This window comes from Callithrix jacchus, chromosome 16, assembly GCF_049354715.1.
Source record: "Callithrix jacchus isolate 240 chromosome 16, calJac240_pri, whole genome shotgun sequence".
Classification (NCBI taxonomy): Eukaryota; Metazoa; Chordata; class Mammalia; order Primates; family Cebidae; genus Callithrix; species Callithrix jacchus.
Genome location: NC_133517.1, coordinates 49,663,338 through 49,686,385, shown reverse-complemented (window position 1 = coordinate 49,686,385; position 23,048 = coordinate 49,663,338). Strand labels below are relative to the sequence as shown.

Sequence of the window (23,048 nt, the reverse complement as noted above, 5' to 3'; positions counted from 1 at the left end):
TAAATGTCTTTTCAGCTGTGAATTAACATGTCTAACTCTATCATTATTTCTAGTTCTTCAGACACTTTGTTACTCTTGCACATTTCCAGTGATATGTAAACAAACAGTTTGAGAAATGGCAAATCAGGGGTTTAAGCAAATTAGGGTAGATTAGGAAACAATTAAAAAAAGGTTCAGCCGAAGTTAAATGAAACAGCAGGAGGCCAAATGATATGCTTCACAGATAGAATATTGAGGATTGTTGGAGCTTAATAGGCAAATGTTTTCATTTCAAGGATTATAAAATAATTTTTAACTGCAATTCCTGTGCTTAAAAGAAAGGAAAGCCCTTTTAAAGAAAAAAAAAAATGAGAAATTGAGAAAGTACTATTGATATTTTCTCATAAGATTTTTTTCCTCTGAGCCTGCTTCAAAGTAGCCTTTTCACAGTCAGTCTTCTTCTCATTTATAGAAATGATATTGACCCTTTGAAGATATTTTCTTTTTGTCCGAACCCTCATAGTTCATATAATTAAAAGTCAAGTTGACAGTCTGTTTCAGCCCTCTCAGCCAGATCTTCCTTGACCATAGTTCTCAAGGGAAGTGTGGGGAGGTGATTTTATTACCATTTTGCAATAATTGTATACTCTTATTTCATCCTCCAGAGCTTTACTTTCAAGCAAGAATGTGTTTGGACTTCAAAGAATTAAATGCATACGACTTACACATTCACAAAGCAGTGACAAGAAGGGACTAGGAAAAGGAAAATGGTGCAGAGTAACTTATTTATACAATGTGTATTGGGAGAGAAAAGGAGAAAGAATTGCTAACAAAACTGGCATATAACTGTAAATAACTTGTCTCCCTCTTTAGCCTATTTCAATTCCTGTATAACTGAGCAAGAACACCAGATACTTGAATCTAATAGCAAATGTGGCAAATACTTGATGAATTAATTGAAATCAGAATCATAATGAAGTGGAGAAAAGGATCCTACTTTAGTATCTGGAAGATTCTTCTCTGCTGCCATGATTGGTTGTAGAAATCACTTGAAAGGAATCCACTGAGCTCTGGATTTAGCGTTTTGGCCTGGGGTTGTGAGAGAGAGAAAAGTGAAAGTTTCCTGCCCTCAAGGAGTTTAGAAGCTGCCTACAGGACAGAATCAACGAACTTGTCACCATACGACAGGTAAATTAGGGCATTCTGAGTAATATTTGGAGGAATGTTGAAACTGTGGCATTTGATATGGCTGGTAGAGGTATGAGGACATGAGAAATGAGTAGGATAGGAAAATGCAATAGGGTTTTATTTGTTTCTCTCTTTGTGTATTTCTTTATTTGTTTGTTTATTTTGGCACTGCCCTTAGGGCTAAGACAAGGAATGCTATGACGCAGACTCAGAGATGAAGGAAAATTGGCAAGACTTCTAGAGAAGCAAGAAACTAAACTAATAGACTAATCATGACCATTTAGGAGAAAACAATAAAAAGTACCCAGATAGTTAAGACTATGGAAGGCCTTGAAAGCCAAGCAAAGAAGTTCGGATTTGATAATTGAGAAAATAAGAAAGTACCAAAGCTTTGGAGTGTATGAATGGCATTGTTGAAGAGGTGTGTTAGGAAGCAAGAGGACCTGCAGGCAGAGATCTCATTCAAGGCCAGTCAACTTAGTAGGAGGCTGGCACTGAGGTAGGGGCCAACAACTAACAAAGAGCATTAAAAATAAATCCAGACCAGTATTGATGGCTCACATCTATAATTCCAGCACTTTGGGAGGCTGAGGCAGGAGGATCACTTGATCCCAGAAGTTTGAGATTAGGCAAGCCTGGGCGACTTAGGAAGACTTTGTCTCTACTAAAAATAAAATAACAAAATAAAATAAAAACTAGCCGGGCACAGTTACACATTTCTGTAGTCCCAGCTATGAGGGAAGCTGAGGCAGAAGGATCCACTGAGCCTAAGAGGTTGAGGCTGTGATGAGCCATGTTTGGGATACTGTACTGTGTATTCTAGCCCAGGTGATCCAGAAGCAATGAAGGAGGAGTCAAGGGTCCCAGTAAAGGTTGAAGCTTGGTGACTACAGAAAACTTCTCAGCCTGATTAGGCAGAGTGATGGGGCCCCTGATAGTATGGCATTGCATTATCCCCTTTCAGCCAAAATGCTTTAAACTAGTGCAGGGGTGGGAGAGGAAGTTATGTTCTCATAAAGGTTTTTCTTTTTCTTTTAACTAGCAAAACGGTATTCATTTTTCTTGATAATTTTAATGGGCTTTTGGTAGTTTTAATAAGACAATGTTAGGGGCTCTGTTTTATTTATAACATTTAGAGCTGATTTTTATGTTAGCCTATTAATGTCATTTATGCTGAATAAATATAGTGGAAATATTTTGTGGAATGTGGAACAATGTAAGTCATTTTCATATCTTTCTAAATAAAAAGGATTGATTAAACAGAAACAACTATAAACTGTTCTTTTGGAACTTCCATAATGGGACTATCAGATTGTCTTGCACCTAGTAAGTATTCAGTATATGTATATTTACATATGAATATGTAAATATAAATAAACCCAGAGCTAGGCCATGAGGTAAAATGGAGCATTCATGGTGGGTGCAGCTCTTGTTGGAGAACAATGCAGAGAAGTTCATTTGTCTCTCTCTGCAGGACTTTTGGTGAGACAGAAGTTTGGATTTGATCATTGAGAAAATAAGAAAGTACCGAAGCTTTTGAGTGTATGAATGGCATTGTTGAAGAGGTGTGTTAGGAAGCAAGAGGACCTGCAGGCAGAGAGCTCATTCAAGGCCAGTCAACTTAGTAGGATGCTGGCACTGAGGTAGGGGCCAACAACTAACAAAGAGCATTTGGCAGGAAGAAGGAAGACAGAGTGCCCCAGCACCAGCCCATAAGTCCTGTGCAACCCTTTCACAGGTATCATGGGAAAGATGGGGTGCAGAGTTGGAACAAACGAAAATTGATTCTCCTATGTTCCATTTGCCCTCACCCTGTTACATTCTAGTTTTGTGGATATATAAGAGATTCTTTCCAACAATTAATAGGGTATGCAAAAAGCCGTGTATTTTCAGCCCTTGCAAGCAACCTAGGCAAATTAGAGGTTAGTTTTCTTCACTTTGGAAATAAAGTTCTAGAGTATTTAGAGTGATACAATATCTGTTGCCTCTGAGGACAAAAGTGAGGTTCAGGATGAAGAGATATAAAATGTATGAGAACATTACAAAAATATTGGCCATATAAAATATGCAGTTTATTCCCATGCTACTTACATCTTTCAGTGAATACATTTTTTTCTATTCTTTCTATGTCCTCAGTAATGGCAATGTTAAAAACCCTCTAAAGGGAATTCTGCCTTTGGTTCAAATTATTTACCATATTAGAGATGTTTTTACTTCTAGTTTGTCTATGTGAAGTAAACAAAAATAAATGATTTCAAAAATTCATTTTCTTTACCACCAATATTCTCATCCTTCTAAACACACTTTTCATTTTCTTAAAATTACCATATATTTTGCAGCGTTTTGTATTTTTGAATTCTGGTAATTATTTAAGAATTAATTGTTCATAATTAAGTTCATTTTCCCCTACTATTTGCCGTTATCATGTATTGTAATGACACATTTTCTCTTTTGCACAATTGTTTTTTGTTTTAATCATAAGATGTTTACGGCAGCGTGACTTCAGCCTATATGTCACTTTTTATAACAGTGATCATTATGAGATGCTTTATCTGATTAGTCATGACAGCAAATTAAATGGGCATATGGAGGACTACCAATTTGTCACACACTTTTGAGGCCTTTTAATCATCTTGTGCCAAAATCCTAAAATACATGTGCCATATGTGTTATATATAGCTTAGCTTTTCTGATCAAACTTGGGAGGATTATAAAAATGACAGTGTGATGGTATTGCCATAAAACTCAATTTAAGAGTTTAATAGGGAACTGTTTATGTTCCACAGGGATTTTCATCTTTGTTAAGTTTTATTGCTTACCATGATACCTACAATGAAAAAAGTAGTGATGTTGGCTCATAGCTAGACAGGATTCCTAGCCAAATCTTTATGCAACAAAAATAATTATGGTCATTGTGTATCACAAACAGGCAATAGGTGTGTATAAATGGCTTCTGCTTTCTGAACCTCTTTTTTAGTCCCTGTCTTCTATCATTCACATCTATTTTGGTGCCTCTTTTCTCAGTTTTTCCTACTCTGCCAACTCTCCTAACCTATTATTGTCATAGTTCCAATCTCCAGCTTCAGGATGATAAGCCCTAGTGTCAATTTTATTGACTTGTAATAATTTGACTTTCACGCTCACTGTTTCTCAGACATCTACACCTAGGTCCATCCTATGATACCTGTCATTGCCTTACTCTCTTCTGTGTTATTAATTTTTCCCTTGCTACAAGCTCATTTCCATCATCATCTCAACCTTCCCTGTATCTCTTTACTTACAAAACCCTCCCATAATGCTATATCTACTTTCAGACACCATCCCATTTCTCTGGTTATTTTACAGCACTCTTCAGAGAATTGTACACACTTGACATCTCCATTTTTTTCATCTTCCTTTTCCCTTCTACCCACTTTCAGGAGGTGTTTGCACTCACACCACTCCACTAAAGAAGCTCTGATCAAGGACTCTGTTGACCTGTTCTTTGGCAAACCTAATGACCAATTCCTAGTCTACCTAACTACACTAGCCAGCAGATTTTAACTAGTTGCCCTCTTCCCTCTTTTCGAGATTTTTTTATTCACTAGGCTTTCTACACCACATCTCCTCTTGGTTTTCTCCTACTTCATTCCTGATCAGATTTGTTTCATTGGTCCTTCCTTATTTTGGGAGGAAATCATGGGAATCTTCCATCTCAGCACAGGCAATAGCAAAAATACATTTCCTATAGGGAATTAAAAAAAATAGTAATAAAACTGACTAAAAGTTGGCCTGCTCTATTTTTGTTTTTACCATGTGCTGGTACTTCTAAATATTGTCAATGATAAATCACCTCTCACATCTGGGGTAGACTTCTCATAGTGCCCCCAACTTTGGTATGCCCTTTGGAGGAATGAATTCCAGGCTCAGTCATGGACCCTTATTATCTAGGTTATCTCATTCAATCTCATCTAAAAACCTTAAACTACCATTAAAACATTGCCTTCTCTTCTTCTGCACTTCCTCTCTATTTCTCTGTCTCTATTTCTGTCCCTCTCTCTCTCCACATACACACAAATACATACAACCCTTCATAACCTTGTCAAATACTTGACACCTTTACTTGCATATATAAACAGAAAATCTCAAACTAAACATATTAAAACCTTCTCTTTACTCCCAACTTGTTCAACCTGCATTTTCCCTCATCTTAGTAAATGCCATCTTAATTCTTATTTCTTGGGCCAAAAACTTTGAAATAATCCTTGATTCTTTTAATTTTCTCCTGTTCCTTATTAGATGCATTGGCAAGTCCTATCTACTGCTCTTTCAAAGTATGTACCAGTTTCTCTACTGCCTCCTTGGTCCAAGCCACCATCATCTCTGACAATATCAACAGTGACCTTATATTACTCGACTTCTTGTATCATTTTATACCTGCAATTCAAAGTGTTTTTTTTTCCTTTGGCCACCATTTTACAAATCACACCCTAATCCGATGCCTACCCATTTTTATTATCCTTTTTTTTTTTTTTTTGAGACAGTCTTATTATTGCAGTGGCATAATCATAGCTCACTGCAGCCTCAAACTCTTGGGCTCAAGTGATCCTCCCACCTCAGTGTCCTGAGTAACTGGGACTGCAAGTGTGCTCCACTGTACCTGGCTGATTTTGTTTTTATTTGTTGAAGAGATGGGGTCTTGCTGTGTTGTCCAGGCTGGTCTTGAGCTTCTGGCCTCAAGTGATCCCCCATCTTGGCCTCTTAAAGTGCTAGGATTATAAGCATGAGCCACCACTCCTAGTCCCTCTTTGTTCTTTCAAAGTATCTTTTGTCATACTTCCTTGTCACTTAATTTCTTAATTTTTGTTCACTAGAATTTTACCCTCAGCCCTCATTATCGATATTCTATATATTCTAAGAAGTGTCATTTACTCACAAGTAATTGGTTAGTACAATTTTCAAATATATTAAATTCAATTTTCTCTTCAAAGATCTATTTCCAAAAATGTACATGTTTACTAAATATCTCTACTCAAACTCATGTTCAAAATTGAGCTCATCTTTTCTCTTGACCTAATCTTGGACTTTTTAACATTCCCTTTCTCTTCAATGAAATGACCATTCTACCTTTCTCTGTAATTTCTTTTAGACAGTTACAGTTTGAAGCGTGATGGATGCTACAGTGTCTTTGTTTTATTCAACAGAGAGACTCCTCTTACTCTATTTTATCCTCAGCACAGCGTCACACAGATGAAAATCTGATCATGGCACCTCTACTTAAAACTCATGTGCTACCAAGATCCAAGGAACCCTTTGCCAATACATGCATTCAGGCACAGGAGAAAATAAATTGGCTATGTCTCAGAAACCATTTTTTCTACTGCTCACATAGTCCAATGAGAGCTATGTGCCAAATCTCATCAATCTGTTTGCTCATTAATGAATGATTTATTAAATAAACATTTCATGGATATGCATAAGTATTGTCCTGAAAACTCATAGCATGTTCCAGTAGCACATTTTTCATTCTTGGCTCCAAGCTAGTTTTTCCAATCTTCCTTTTCTGGGGCTGTGAATACTTCCACTAACTTTTCCTTTCCAGATTTATTTCACTTATGTTTGTATCCATCATTTCCTAGATTAATTCTCATAAATACAATTTGGTGTATATAGCTATATAAATTTGACCTTTTTGAATGTGATGAATTGGAGAAAGTTCCAAACAGTAAAAGCCAAGGATTATTTACATAGAATTTCAGAAACTTTATTGCATCTTAGGTTAATGGTAAATTTATTTCAACAGTTATCATGTTGGTAAAAAACATTATCTAGTTATCTGAGGATTTTCTTTTATGGCCATATATAATTCACAAAATAAATAAGCCTACCTATGAGAAGTAATAATTTCTCCCATGTATATAACTGTAAAGAGTAGTTTATTATAAGTAAGTAGTGATGCATTCCATGACAGGATACTTAAGCATTAAATATTTAGGAAGTATAGTAGCAAGATTTTATTTATTTATTTTTTGCATGAGCACCTAGAGATGGTGATAACAATTTACATTTCATCCTTACAGTGACAAGGTGTGACAGTAATAAAGGGGGTAATTTTATCCCCATTTTACAGATGAGGAAACTGGTACCAATAGATCAGTTTAAATTATTAGATTGAAGGAAAGGGTTCCTTATTGAGTTTCTTATTTTATGCATTTCCTATTAAACACTGCCTTTGTGAAAACTCTAGTAATACCTATCTTTGGGTTCATTGTGCATTGTTTTCAAGAAAAATAAGTGTTTTGTGTTTTAATGGTGTGTTTAGTAAGGCATATGATTTAGGTTATTGCAACATAGGGAATAATCTAAAAAGTTATTCGAATCCAATATTTGTGTACAGAAAAAATTTTTAGAGTTTTGCAGACTGCCACATTTGTAGGCCTATATATTCTGAGACTGTTTTTAACTTCTTGTCAAGTTTGTCTCTTACTAGAAGGTGGATGGTAGAAGTTTGGTGTGGGGAGCAGAGGATCTCTTCTTTTGCAAGGAAAAAACTTACCTAGGTCTGGCTTGTGTATTACTACCAGTCCTTCAAAGTTCATATTCTGTCACTGTAATTTTTGTTTATTTTTATTTTTTGAAACAGGGTCTCACTCTGTTGCTGAGACTAGAGTATGTGGTACAATTATAGCTCACTGTAGCCTCAAACTCCCGGGCTCAACCAATCCTCCTGCCTCAGCCTCTGGATTAGCTGGGACTACAGGCATGTGCCACTCTATCTGGCTAATTATTTTTATAATTTGTAGGGGCAGGGTCTCACTTGGTTGCCAGGCTGCTCTCAATCTCTGGGCTCAAATGATCCTCCTGCTTCAGCCTTCCAAAGTGCTGGGATTACAGGCGTGAATCACTACACCCAGCCTCACTATGATTTTTGTAAAAGGCCAAGCCTTTACAAATTGATACACATACTGCTTTTATTGCGGCATGTGTAAAATTTTCTTAAGGATTTACCTTAAAAAAAAAAACAACCTTTCAAACTACAATGCTTAAGAAATCAATGTTTAGTCTTGTTAACATTTGGTACCTCCAAAATATCTGCACAAATAATAGTGACATTTTAAAGGCCTAAAAAACTAACTTAACTGATGGACCAAGAGTACATTACTTATGAATATAATCTCAAAATCCATAGTACCAAACTGACGTGCTCTTTTCTTTGAGTAACTGGTGTTCAGCAAGATTGATCAAAGCTAGAGAAGAATTATGCATAAGTACAACTGCTACTTATTCAGTACTACGTACTTTGTATTTATTAACTTTGCTCCTTATCACCATCTTGCAGACTTACTATTGTTTCCTCTTCCACATATAGAATCACGCATTTCAGGAAGGTTAAGTAACTTAGACAGTGTCAGATAGCTAGAAACTGGTGGAGCTGGAATTCAGACCCAAATGTATTTGGAATTGGTTCTTAACTCCATGGTGTTTTTTCCTTGCTCCAGGAGCAGCCAACATTCTCCTAATGAAATACTTCTTTGAACAACATAGGTTTCTAAGGGCAGGGTTGCTGTAGAAGAAGTCGGCAATTTTATATCACCGATGCCTCACCCTTTGTCTTTGCTTGCTCAAACTTCTCAAGCAAAGAGAATAAATCTCAGATGGTTAAGAAAAAAATTGGTCATTATTTCAACACAGGGGTTATGTTCCCTGATTCTCCACAGCAAGAGTGAATGATGGTTTAGTGGATAATGGTTCCAAACAAATATGACCAAGTAACTCACTGACTGTGATGAAAATAAAATCTTGGGAATTATGAAATTACAGAGTCAAGAAAGCATTTTAAGAAACTTGTGACATTGATTCAACTCTATGTTGTAGTCATTTAAAAACAGTGCAGTCTTAGAGGGAGGCACCTATTATCACCAGTCTTTGAGATGAAAGTGTAAGAAGTTATAGAAGCTTCCAAGAACCAAATAATATGACTGAGCCAAAGAAATGCAGCTTGCCTCAGAATAAAGATACCTTTGTATGTTAGGCTGTTTTTGCATCACTATACAGAAATATCTGAGGCAGAGTAACTTATAAGGAAAAGAAGCGTAATTGGCTCATGGTTCTGCAGGCTGTATACACATGGCACCAGTATCTCCTCTTAGTGATGGCCTCAGTAACCTTCCAATCATGGAAGAAGGAAAAGAGGAAGCAGGAACATCACATGGCAAGAGTGGGATCAAAAGAGAGAGGGAAGGAGGAGGTCTCAGACTCTTTTAAACAACCAGATCTCACACGAACTGAGTGAGAACTCACTTATCACCAAGGGAATGGTGCGAAGCCATTCATGAGGGATTTGCCCTCGTGATCCAGTCACCTCCCACTAGGCCCTAACTCCAGTATTGGGAACCACATTTCAACATGAGCTGGGGAGGGGACAAACATCCAAACCATAACACCTTGTAAAAAGTCTTCAAAAGAGTTAACTGAATAAAGATAAAGAAGTACTGCTGAATATTTTTTCTCTATTAAAAAATAATTTCAAAAGGCTTTTGACCTAGTATACAGCTATTCGAAAAACTCAGTAACTGTGTAGTAGAAAAGGAGGCTTTCATGGATTAAAAACTAGCTGTGAGACAACATTGGATGAACCCTATCACGAAAAGACAAATATTGTATGATTCCACTAAAGCAGTCTAAAGTATTTTAAATAGTCAAATTTATAAATCAAAGAGTAAAGTGGTGGTTGCCAGGGACTGAGGGATAGGAGAAATGGGGAGTTATATACAAAGGATGTAAAGTTTCAGTTAAATAATAGGAGTAAGTTCTGGAGATCTACTGCACATTATAGGCAACAGTACTATACTGTGCACATAAACATTTGTTAAGACAGTAAACCTCATGTTCGGTGTTCTTACCACAATAAAATAAAAACTGGCTTTGAGACAGGAAGCAACGTGTTGAAATAAATGGCCAGTGCCCAGAATGAACAATGGCTATTATTGGGTGGAAGAAGGATGTTTATGGATAGGGATCAGTTTCCTATGCTGATGAGCAACCCAGCAAAGCCAGCACAGTATGCTGAGGAATGAAACTTGTTCTAGACAACATAAAGAGGAATTTTGATGAATCCCATAAGGCAGCAGTCTCAGACCTTTTTGGTACTAGGAACTGGTTTCATGGAAGACAGTTTTTCCGTAGATGGAGTGGTCAGGAGTAGATGGTTTGCGGATGAAACTGTTCCACCTCAGATCATCAGGCATTAGATTCTCAAATGGAGCACACACCCTAGATACCTTGCATATGCAGTTCACAATAGGGTTCTTGCTGCATGAGAATCTAATGCTGCCTCTAATCTGATGTGAGGCAGAGCTCAGGTGATAATGCTTGCTTCCCAGCCACTCACCTCTGCTGTGGGGCCCGTTTCTAACAGGCCATGGACCAGGAGTGGTCCATGGCCCAGGGGTTAAGGACCCCTGCGATAAGGACTTAAATTTAGATAACTGGGCAACTGGTTGATAAATGGAAACGTAATTTTATACTCAAATTATCCTCACACAATGTTGATCTTTTAACTTCCAAACAATCAGAAATTAAATATTCTTTTTTTAATTTAAATTTTTATTTTACTTTAGTTGCATACTATATCTGGCATTTCTCCCCATGTTATCCCTCCCTTGGAGAAACATATTAGGAATTAGTAAATTTAAGGAAAAAAATGTTTTAATCAAAGCACTTTAAAATATAATTCATTAAGCATATGTATGAGTAATTTATTGAAGCTAATTGATATCAGAAACTTATTACATTCTTTTGAGGCCTCATTACACTGAGGTCATAGATGATTCAAGAAGCAGAAAGAAGTGATCACAAATTCCTGGCCAAGGAGGCCCCAGGAGATAGTACCCCTTACTATCTTCTGGGTAAAAACAGACAGGGCAGGGCAAAGAAGCTTTACTTTTCTGGAAAATGAAAAATTCCAAATCCAGCCCCATTCAGATAATTGACACTGGAGTATCCAATGCACTTCAATCTATTACTGCCTGGAAGAAATAATTTAAGAGAAAACACTACAGGTCAACAAAGATGATGTTGCCTGGTTACTCAAAAACATTTGGTAGCATGCTGAGTTGCTCAGTTTTTTAAAAGAGCAGTCTGTATCCTCATAGGAAAAGGATGGAGAGAACCACTTGAAATCATTTTTAATTGTGAACTTGCTTTATCTGAACACACTGACTTGACTTTGCAATGCCCAAACAAGTTCAGAAGGCGTTATTAAAATGTAAACTACTAAGATAACAATAAATCTTAATTTGATGTAGTCTTATAAATATTAAGCTTGTTATGATGAATTTGCTTTGAAGTGATGTGAGCTATTTTTTTTTTAGGAGGGAAAAAATTCAGTTTTCAGGATGCTTGGCCCAGGAGTCCTGAGGGCTGCCTAGAGGTAGTGCTATCCAGCAGGGAGTTACAGAGCTTTGGAGTCATACACTCATCCAAATCTTACTTCTGCTGCTCTGTGCCCTTGGACAAAGTTAAACTGTCTGAGATTTGATATCTCATCTCTTCCACAAAAACAGTGATTTTTTTTCTGCTGCAGATTACTGTGAAAATTAAGTGAGGAAATGCAGGGTACATGCCTAGCACCTAACAGGTTTCCAAAAGTGACAATTTATTAGTTTACAATTAGAGAGCTGCAAGTATTTCTTCTTGTATTTATGTGCTTTAAAATATCCATTTACAACTAGTCACATAGCTCCAGCAGAGGTGGGAGAAGTTTCAAAAGTAAAACAGGAAGACATGGGTAGAAGGGTTGTGGAGTGAAGGTGGTTTGACACTTGTGAACTCTTTTGTAGAATTTGGTATTATTCTCTAATTTTTTAAAAAAGCAAGAGTTGGGCTTATTGTAAATGAAAATAAAATGGGATTAATAATGTTGCATGGGACTACAGAAAATGTTTTTCTTTCTCTTTACTATTTCGTACCAGTTGCCTTAATATTTACTATGGTGGTATATACTTTATTTTATTTGCTAAACATTTTGTGAGAATAGTGTAATACTTTATTGTTGAATACATTTGCAAATTATTGAGAAAAGGTGAGATATGCAAGTTTTTTAGGCAAATGTTATTAGTACTCTGCATGGCAACTTGAATATATACCCATTATTTAAAAAATTCCACTTGGCTCTGAATTTGTGCTGAATGCATCCCAAATTTTGCCCATGGCTGTTGCAGTCATGTAGGACAGGTTAGATTTATTCCCGCATCTTAATCTTATAACTCTCTGCATAAATATCTAGACTGTTAAAAAATTAAAATTCCAAATCTTTCCTTGACCATGAAATTTGTATGGATTATAGTTTTGCAAAATTGTTACCCCAATTAGCTGACCAGGGTGGGGGGAATTTGCCATATGGGAAGTTGATTATTTTTGAACTGAGATTAAATACCTGAAAGTTATAGGTTTACTTACCAGCAGAATGTTACTTGTATGAGGGAAAGAAAGGGTAGAAAGAGGCTTAGGGGTAGGTGTGGCAGTACAAGGTAGTGAGAGAGAAAGCCCTGAGAACTTTCATTCTGAAGATTAAAAGGAATGGGACCCTTACACATTTTGCCATTAAGCTTTGTTTTTGTAGATGTAACCATTTGGGTTAGGCTAAGGAAATGGGTGATTAGCAGAATTCAGGCCTGAATGAGAACAACAAAAGTGAACACTAGAAATAAATGCAGCATCAAAAGAAAAGTTACTTGTAGGATTTAAAAACTTTGGTTCAATATATCATTGTGGTTAAGATAACTATCCCTGAAATAAAACCGTGTGGTTCAAATCCCAGCTCCATCACTTGCTATGGGTGTCTTAACACAAATAAAGATATCATTCCGTACTTGGCACAGAGCAGATACTCTGTAAAATGTTGTTGTTGATGGCGATTGCGATGATCAATATACTATTCCACAGAAAATGATGTTGATTATTCCCACATTGTGTTAATAAAAATAGCATAATTTGGCATAATTTTCAAATGTGTGATTATCTCCAAATTGACGCGATAGAGTAGAATACTGGATAAACTAAGTCAATGGCATTTTTAAAAAATAGCGTTAAACAAGGAAGGTCAGGTGCTAGAGAACACAAATTAGTAACCTAATTAAATCACCAGCAAAAGAGACAAATCATGTTAACAGCAGTCAGATTTGTTATTACAGTCCAATTATTAAAGTGATACATTGTAAGATGCGATGTATCATTACTAGGTTTTAAACATTTCATTTTACGCAAGCAGAAGAGTATAGATTAATCAGTTCATTTGGTAAGTTAAAAGCTCCTTTATTAAAATATTTATATTATTTGTATAAAGAGAGAAACATTATTGAGGATCTAAACATTATGAAATTATTTGCACAAGTAGGTTTCATTGGAGCAGTCTACAAGTGCCACATGACCTAATTTGTAAGACTAAACAATAGTTTCTGATTTTGACATTTTGTATATTTCATTAAAAGGCTATGAAATGAAGTAGTTTTAATATGGCACCACATAATTATTAGGTTATGTTTTATAGTCAAGGAAAATATATATGTTATGAAACAGCAGAATTTTCACATGACTAGAGAAAAGTTGCTTTCCCCACAGCTTGGCTTTTGGCCTTTGCTAAGACTAGAAAAACCTTTATAGGCTCCCAAATATTGTGGTATTACAACTGGATACATTGAAAATTTGACAGACTTTTATATCAGACAGACAAGGGTTTCATTCCAGGCTATTGGTTTCTAACTTTATGATCTGAGTCAAGTTACTTTAACCTTTTTAGCTCTAGCTTCTTGATTTATAAAATAAGGGTTAATAATTGCCTCGTTATGTTATTGTGAGGATTACATGATCATTTGTATACAAATAGCTATTACAGTATCTGGCAAGACATAAACTCAATAATTTGTCATTTTTAAAAAATTTTTACTGATCTTTAAAGAATAGCAGCTATTTGGTCAAATTCACCTAGGTACTACTGGTATTCATTTTGAACAAATCTATATGATACATTGAAATAAGTATGTGGGGGGAGTGGTAGAGATGTTTTGATAAATTATGTTGATTTTTCTCTGGAAAAAAGAGAAATAGTTTTTACATACACACACATATAGAAAGAGAGCAGAAAGTAATCTCTGCATTAATGGGTATTATCTCTGTTAGGTATAGTTGACAGAGCTCTGAAGTTAGAGTCCTGAAACTTTGGGAAGCTACAAGAAAATTCTCATCTTCAGATTCATCTGTTTTAGGATATAGGGTGTAGGTTAGTATTTTATATCAAAGCGTCTTAAGTGACTTTGATATGTCTTACTCTGTCCTTACTTCAGAATCTGTGAAGATGACAAGCTGCATTTAGGGAACTCAAAATTTATTGGGAAAACATACCTAGACCATGTAAAAATTAATACATCATGATAAATGCTGAAATATACATGTAAGCTAATCATGATGGCTGCACAGCAGAGGCTTCACTTGCTTCTGGTTTTGAGGGAAGAATAGGAGGCTAATAGCAGAAGAACAAAAAAGTATTCAAAGTAAAAGGAACCACATTGATCAAGGCATAACGACATGAGAAGTTGTTGAGAGAAAGAGGGTAGGCTTATTGAGTGGCATGTAGGATGCCCATTAAGGCTGTGATTTATTTGGAAACTACTTGTGGATATATAAGTAAAGACTTAGAATAAATTTTTTCATTCATGAGGAATTTATCATACAGTGAGTGACAAGAAAACATAATACTTTTGTGGGGGGGTACTGAGTGATTGTTATGATTGCATTGTTTTTAAATAGATTACTACCAAAGGCCAAAGGTTTTATACACAGCAGGAAAGACAATTAATAAATGTTATAATAGAGCCTTGGTATGCAGTTCTGTTTTCAGGGTTAATTATTTGTTTAATCAAAGCCTTCAGAATCAACCAGAGATGCTATTGCTAGAAATCGTAGATAAACATGATTCCCTTCGGCAGTGTAAGAATTGTATGACCATTTTTTAAACTTCTTGATAACATCTGGTCTTTTCTGACTTTAAAGACATATCACATTGCATATTTAGTTGTATTATTTTCTATTACTGTTACTATTTACATAATTCTATTTTCGTTTTACACATGAGGGACTTGAGGCTTAGCAAGATTAAGTAATTCACCCAAGCCCCATACCTAGAAAGTGGTGGAGAAATGATTTGTACTCAAGATTCTATCTTCTAAAAAGATAACTCTTGAGATTTTATGAGGGATTGGACTGGAATGACAGGGAACTTGAGGCATATCGATTATTATAGAGGCTACCGAAATAGTCAGGAAAGAGAAGAAGACAGAGGAAATAGAGAGTGCTGCATGACAAGAGACACTGCAAGATGGAATCAACAGCAGGTGATGACTTGGTGTGGAGAAGGAATGAGATGTGGAAGGAAATTTCTGAGGTCTAGTTGTTTTGTTTATTCCATACAATAGGGTGCAAAAAGGAATCATGCAGCTGGGTGATGATAATGATTTGTGTTCAGTGTTGAGTTTTGTAAACCAAGACATTGTTGGCACTTTTGCTCTAAAGCTCAAATAAAAGATGAGAATAAAGATGTGGATTTGCTGATGACTTGGACTTATTCTTCAGGTGCCCCCTCCAGTGCTTGATGTTTGCTTTGGCACATCAGCTATTATATACAGTAATATTTCTTTCTTTTCTTTTTGGTACCTTATCAGAGAAGTAAAAGTATGCTAATAATTTACATAATGTGCTATTGTGACTATAACACATAATCCTATTAAATGTAGACTGGCCAAATGGTCCAATGACAAAATTCATAATGAGCCTTTCCTGCTCCCATATTTTCTCTACTAGTGTGTTTGTTCTGTGCTGATAATAATTGAGAATTAAATCTAATAATCCTATCACTCTCTGGACTCATTTTGCCAGCTACTGCTCACTAGGATATAAGGAGTGCTGGAGACTCATCTGAGCTTCACCTGATGCTTATCTCTCCTGATTGCCAAATTTTGTATTCTTGTGATATTAGCTGTGATGTGAGAGCTGGATATGGTACACTAATTACCTTTCACTCTGATGTCTTCTGCAGAAACTGCCCCATTGGGAGCCAGGACTTGTGATGATGATCTTACAGAGCAGCAGTTGAGAGCAACCTCAGGTAATTGTTTCTATTCCTTCTCAAAATATTGACTTGTCCTAAATGAATTGCATTTGTCACTCTCATAATTGATGTAATAAACATTCTCTGGAACTTCTCTAATTAGATCTCATCATATGTTTCATTCTAATAAGTAAAGAGCAAAATCAAATAAATTCAATACTTGGAAGTATATGTAAATTGACTTTACATTTTAGAGCAGTTTTAGGTTCACAGCAAACTGAGAGAAAGGTACAGATTTCCCCAGTACTCTCTCCCTTGACACATGTATAGCCTCCATCATCATCACTGCCCCCCACCAGAGTGGTACACTTGTTCAGTGATGAATCTGTATATTGACACAGCATTATCACTTGAAGACCATAGTTTACAATAAAGATTACTTTTGGTGTTGTACATTTTATGGGTGTGGACAAAAGTATAATGACATGTACCCACTGTTATAATATCATATAAAACAGTTTCACTTACCTACAAATCTTCTGTTCCAATCTATACATTGTTTCCACCTACTTGACCCCTGGAAACCAGTGGTTTTTATGGTCTCTATAGTTTGACTTTTTTCAGAGATTCATATAATTGGAATCAAACAGTATATAGTCTTTTTAGATTGGCTTCTTTCACTTAATAATATGCATTTAAGTTTTCTGTATGTCTTTATGTGGCTTGATAGTTTATTTCCTTTTAGTGCTGAATAAGGATATTTCATTGTCTGAAAATATCACAGTTTATTTATTCACCTACTGAAGAACATCTTGGTTGAGTCCAAGTTTTGGCAATTATGAATAAAACTACTATGAGCATCTGTGTCCAGGTTTTTGTGTGGACATAAATTTTCAACTCCTTTTGATAAATACCAAGGAGCACAATTATTAGATTGTATGATTAAGAGTATGTTAAGTTTTCTAAGAAACCACCAAACTGTCTTCCAAAGTGGTTGTACCATTTTGCATTCTCACCAGCAATGAATGAGAGTTCCTGTTGCCCCACATCATCACCAGCCTTTGATGTTGTCAGTGTTCTGGATTTGGGCCATTCTCATAGGTGTGTAGTTGTATCTCATTGTTGTTTTTATTTGCATTTCCCTGATGACATGTGATGTGGAATTTTTTCACACGTGTAACCTTTCCTATGCTTATTTTCCATCTGTATATCTTCTTTGGTGAGGTGTCTGTTAAGGTCTTCGGATAATTTTTTTTTTTTTTTGAGATGGAGTTTTGCTCTTGTTATTCAGGCTGGAGTGCAATGGCGTGATTTCAGCTCACCACAACCTCTGCCTCCTATGTTCAGGCAATTCTCCTGTCTCAACCTCCTGAGTAGCTGGGACTACAGGCATGACCGTGCCCGGCTAATTTTTTGTATTTTTAGTAGAAACGGGGTTTCACCACGTTGAGCAGGATGGTCTCGATCTCTTGACCTTGTGATCCACCCGCCTTGGCCTCCCAAAGTGCTGGGATTACAGGCGTGAGCCACAACACCAGGCCAGGATAATTTTTTAATTGAGTTGTTTGTTTGCTTCTAAGAGTTGTAAGAGTTCTTTGTATATTTTGGTTGACAGTCCTTTATCAGATATTTATTTTCCAAATCTTTTCTCCCCGTCTGTGGCTTGTCTCATTATTTTCCAACAGTATCTTTCAAAGAGCAAAAATGGTAATTTTCATCAAGTCCAGCTTATCAATTATTTATTTCATAGATCATGCCTTTAGTGTGGTATCTAAAAAATTGTTGCCAAACCCAAGTCATTCAGATTTTCCCTTATGTTATCTTCTAGGAGTTTTATAGTTTTGTGTTTTGCAGTTAGGTCTGTAAACCACTTTGAGTTAATGTTTCTGAAGGATATAAGTTCTATGTCTGGACTCATTCTTTTTTTTTTGCGTGTGGATGTCTGTAGCTTCTTCTTTTTTTTTTTTTAATTTTTTATTGGATTTTAGGTTTTGGGGTACATGAGCAGAGCATGCAAGACAGTTGTGTAGGTACACACATGGCAGTGTGCTTTGCTTTTCTTCTCCCCTTCACCCACATTTGGCATTTCTCCCCAGGCTATCCCTCCCCACCTCCCCCTCCCACTGGCCCTCCCCTTTTCCCCCCAATAGACCCCAGTGTTTAGTACTCCCCTTTCTGTGTCCATGTGTTCTCATTTTTCATCACCCACCTATGAGTGAGAATATGCGGTGTTTCATTTTCTGTTCTTGTGTCAGTTTGCTGAGGATGATGTTCTCCAGATTCATCCATGTCCCTACAAATGACACAAACTCATCATTTCTGATTGCTGCATAATATTCCATGGTGTATATTTGCCACATTTTTCCAATCCAGTCTATTATCAATGGGCATTTGGGTTGATTCCAGGTCCTTGCTATTGTAAACAGTGCTGCAATGAACATTTGTGTACATGTGTCCTTGTAGTAGAACGATTTATAGTCTTTTGGATATATACCCAGTAATGGGATTGCTGGGTCAAATGGAATTTCTATTTCTAAGGCCTTGAGGAATCGCCACACTGTCTTCCACAATGGTTGAACTAATTTACACTCCCACCAACAGTGTAGAAGTGTTCCTTTTTCTCCACATCCTCTCCAGCATCTGTTGTCTCCAGATTTTTTAATGATCGCCATTCTAACTGGCGTGAGATGGTATCTCAATGTGGTTTTGATTTGCATCTCTCTGATGACCAGTGATGATGAGCATTTTTTCATATGATTGTTGGCCTCATATATGTCTTCTTTCGTAAAGTATCTGTTCATATCCTTTGCCCACTTTTGAATGGGCTTGTTTGTTTTTTTTGTAGCTTCTTAAAGAATGAGTTAAACCTTCTGCTAATAATTTTTTACATCGATATTGATACACTATGAAGCTTTACCTAAATTATAGATTTTATACAAAATATGTGTCATAAGCTGGATATGATACTATTTTTGAGAAGTCAAAGAGCTCAGTTGATGGAGTTAGTTTTGCAATTATTGAATTCGTTGGATTTTGTACAGTCTTGTCAACATATCCACTAGTCCTTTTGCTTTGGTGTATATATATGTTAAAAAAAATAGCAGTTACATCTTCTTAGCTGCATTACATTCAGATAATTTAAAAGGAAATTCACACATACTGCTACAACATACTTCATTTATTTCTGCTGTATATTTTTGCTTTGTAAGTATGACCTCAGTTTCCAGATTTATCCAGTTGGAATAATAATGTGCTATATAGAACAATAAATGATTACCAAAGATCCTTTGCAATCACAATGGTGTATTGGAATACTTACAATAAAAACAATTTTGCAAGTGAAAATATCCCTTCCATATAAAGTCAGGACAGTCCTTATAAAACAATTCTAGCTTTAAAGTTAAGTTTACCTTTACCTATGCATATTTCATAAATATATTTTAAAATGTTATTTTCCCCTAAAAAGCTAGAGGATATATTTAAGATGAAATAGAATAAACCTCCTCTGTTTCCCAAACCTCAAACCAATGGAAAGATTTCATTAATGACTTTGGAGTGATATGGCAAAAATTAAGAGTTATGGCAAAAATTTCAAGCTGAAAAGAGATTACTTCCTGTCAATACATTTCTTTGTTGTTTTGTAAACAGAGACATCAAAATCTACATTATTACTTCAATCTCTCTGAGAATCTTTAGACTTAGGTATTCCCATACTTTCTGGATATAGTAAGGTTAAATACAACACATTTCAAATTGAACTTCCTTTTCTGCAAAACTATTTGTTCTCATTTTTTCTCCATCTCAATTGATGACATCAAACCATAGACTTAATTGCCCAAATGGTAAATTAGAAATCATCAATTTTATGTGAAATATTAGTGTCTTCTATATGCCAGAGACCGCTAAGCATACATTGTGAATAAGACCGATGAAGTCCCTGACTTTAAATAATATCTCTAAATAAATAAGCAAAAAAGTATTTTCAGATTGCAATAAATGTGATAATGGAAGTTAAAAAGCTGATATGTTAGAGCAGAGGTTCTCAAAGTGTTGTCCCCTTTCAACAGCATCAGCACAACCTAGGAACTTGTAAGAGTGCAATACTGGGCCCCAATCCAGAACTACTGAATCAGAAACACTGGAGGTGGAATCCAGCAAGCCCCTCAGGTGGTAGTGATTCTGTTAAAATCTAAGGACCTTACTTGTGTGACAGCTCATCAGCTACTTTAAAAGCAGTAGTCAGAGAAGCTCTCTGAGGCAGTGACAAGTGAGCAGAGTCCTGAATAATGAAAAGCAGCCAATTATGCGGAGTTCGGGAAAACGTACTTCAGAGTTTGGAAAAAGTTGGTCCCATTCCAGGAAGAGAGAGAACACTAACGTGGAGAAAGATGAGTGAGTGAGAAGGAGTGTAGTGTAAGAAGCAGCCAGAAAAGTAGGCAAGGGCTTAGTTGTTTCAGCCCTAGTAAGGAGCTGTTGTGTTATTCTAAGTGAAATATTAAGCTATGACAGGGTTCAAGCAGAATGGATTGATTTTATTCAGTTGTGCAGAATAAATTATAGGAGCACAAGAATAAATCTTAACTAGTTATAAGACCACTGTAGTAATATAGGCAAAAGATTAAAGGTACTGACAGGGAAAATGTAAAGTAGATGGATTCAGTATACATTAAGTATTGTGGAAGTAGAAATAGTAGGATTTGCTGATGGATAGGATGTATATGACTGGAAAAGAGAAGACTAAAGAATAACTCTTGCTTGTGATGGGTGATGGCACTGGTAATTGCAATGGCAAAGAGGGGAAATGGAGTAAGATGTGTTGAGGGGCATAAGAGCTCTGATTTTGGCATATTAGATTAGATAAACTTTTTAGACACCCAAGTAGAGATGCAAAATATAGAGCCATGAGTCAGGATAAGATCATCTAGGGAGATAATGTAGATAGAGAAAGGGCTTAGTACTAATTCTGGAGACACTCCAGTATTTTGTTATTGTTTGTAATAGAGGAGGCTCCAGCAAAGGAGAATAAGAGGTAATTCTCAGAGAGGCAGGATGAAAATCACAATTACCTGATGAAATAAAATCCAAGAGAGGCACGGTTTTCCAAAAGAAGGGAGGAGTAACATCTGTTGAGCGAAGAAAGTGAAGTAAGATGCAGAGAAGTGGCCACTGAATTTTACAGCATGGGAATCATTGGTGACTTTGAGAAGAGGAATTAATATGAACAAACTAGACCGGAGAGGGTTGAATAATAAATGTGATTTAGTAAAGCGATGAAAATGCAAAAAGAAAAAAAACTCCCAAGACAAAAGAAAATACTCCTTTTACATTTTATTAAAGGAAATAGGGTCTGGGGTTGCACAAGGACTCTTCCTTTTCTTTTCCCAGTTTTGCTTTCTAAACCCAATTCACTGTTCCAGCTAACATGTATTGCCTGCCTACTGTACTCCAGGAAGTGTTCAAGCTGCTTCTGGCACAAAGATGGATAAGATAATCACTATTTTCAAAAAATATTTACCTATTACAGCAAGCAGGCAATATACAGACCATTTCCACAAATTAAGTTGTGGTAAATTGTTTGACATCAATATACAGGTGGGAAAAAAAAGGACTTATTCAGAAATAGTAACCCTAGTTCAGGGTTCAGAGAAGACTTTTTGGAGAAGAAAATAGTAGTACTCAATCACACTAGTAATAATACAGCTATCATTTTTAATATGTATTGTAACTAAGTTTGTGCTGACCAATTTTTATATGTTATTCCATAACATACCTATGACCTATGAGATATTTATTATTAACTCCACTTTTATAGATGTTGAAACTGATATTTCCCAATATGGTTTGAAGGAAAAGTGTAATTTATACAGTGAAAACAAGTTGTTCTAAATAAGATAAGGAAATGTAATGGTACATATAGGAAGGGAGAGAGCATTATAAACAGTTGGGTTTCTTGAACAGTGGCTACGAAATGTGAACTGGACCAGGAACATCAGCATTATCTGGAAACTCAATAGAGAGGCAAATTCTCAGGTCCAGCTCTAGAGCTACTACATTGGAACCTTTAAAGATGGGGTCCAGTAACACAGCTCTTGGGTGACTCTGACACTCTAAAGTGTAAGAGGACTGTTTTCAAGCACTAAGTGTTATGTAGGAAGTGAACAAAAATGAAACTGGGGTGGTAGACAAAGACCAGGTATCTTGGTCCTTGTCTATACATATTCTCACTATGCAGAGAAGATTGAATTATTTCTTTGTAACTGATAGGACTCACTAAAAGATTTTAAGTAGGAATGTCAGATTTAAGTAGATCATTTGGAGGATAGATTTGGGTAGGCTGTGACTGGACATGGCAATCATGGAGGAGTCTAGGAAAAAATGCAAAAAGAAAAAAAAAATCCCAAGACAAAAGAGAATACTACTGTTACATTTTATTAAAGGAAATGGGGTCTGGGGTTGCACAAGGACTCTTCCTTTTCTTTTCCCAGTTTTGCTTTCTAAACCCAATTCACTGTTCCAGCTAACATGTATTGCCTGCCTACTGTACTCCAGGAAGTGTTCAAGCTGCTTCTGGCACAAAGATGGATAAGATAATCACTATTTTCAAAAAATATTTACCCTATTTCCTTTAATAAAATGTAAAGGGAGTATTTTCTTTTGTCTTGGGATTTTTTTTTTTTTTTTTTGTATTTTTTCCTTGACTCCTCCATGATTGCCATGTCCAGTCACAGCCTACCCAAATCTATCCTCCAGGTGTCTTTTACAGAAATACTCAATATGCTAATATAAAATAAAGACATCT

General features: G+C 36.1%; 1 protein-coding gene across 3 annotated transcripts in view; it reads left to right on the top strand.

Annotated features, from left to right (window-relative positions):
* The window catches only part of ZFHX4 (zinc finger homeobox 4), a 191,203-nt gene that overhangs the window by 138,923 nt on the left and 29,232 nt on the right, over positions 1-23,048 (top strand). For all 3 annotated transcript variants that reach the window (XM_017965422.4, XM_017965420.4, XM_017965421.4), the window contains exon 5: positions 16,238-16,306. In XM_017965422.4, coding sequence (XP_017820911.4) covers positions 16,238-16,306 — 69 coding nt within the window. The remainder of the gene's footprint in view (positions 1-16,237; positions 16,307-23,048) is intronic.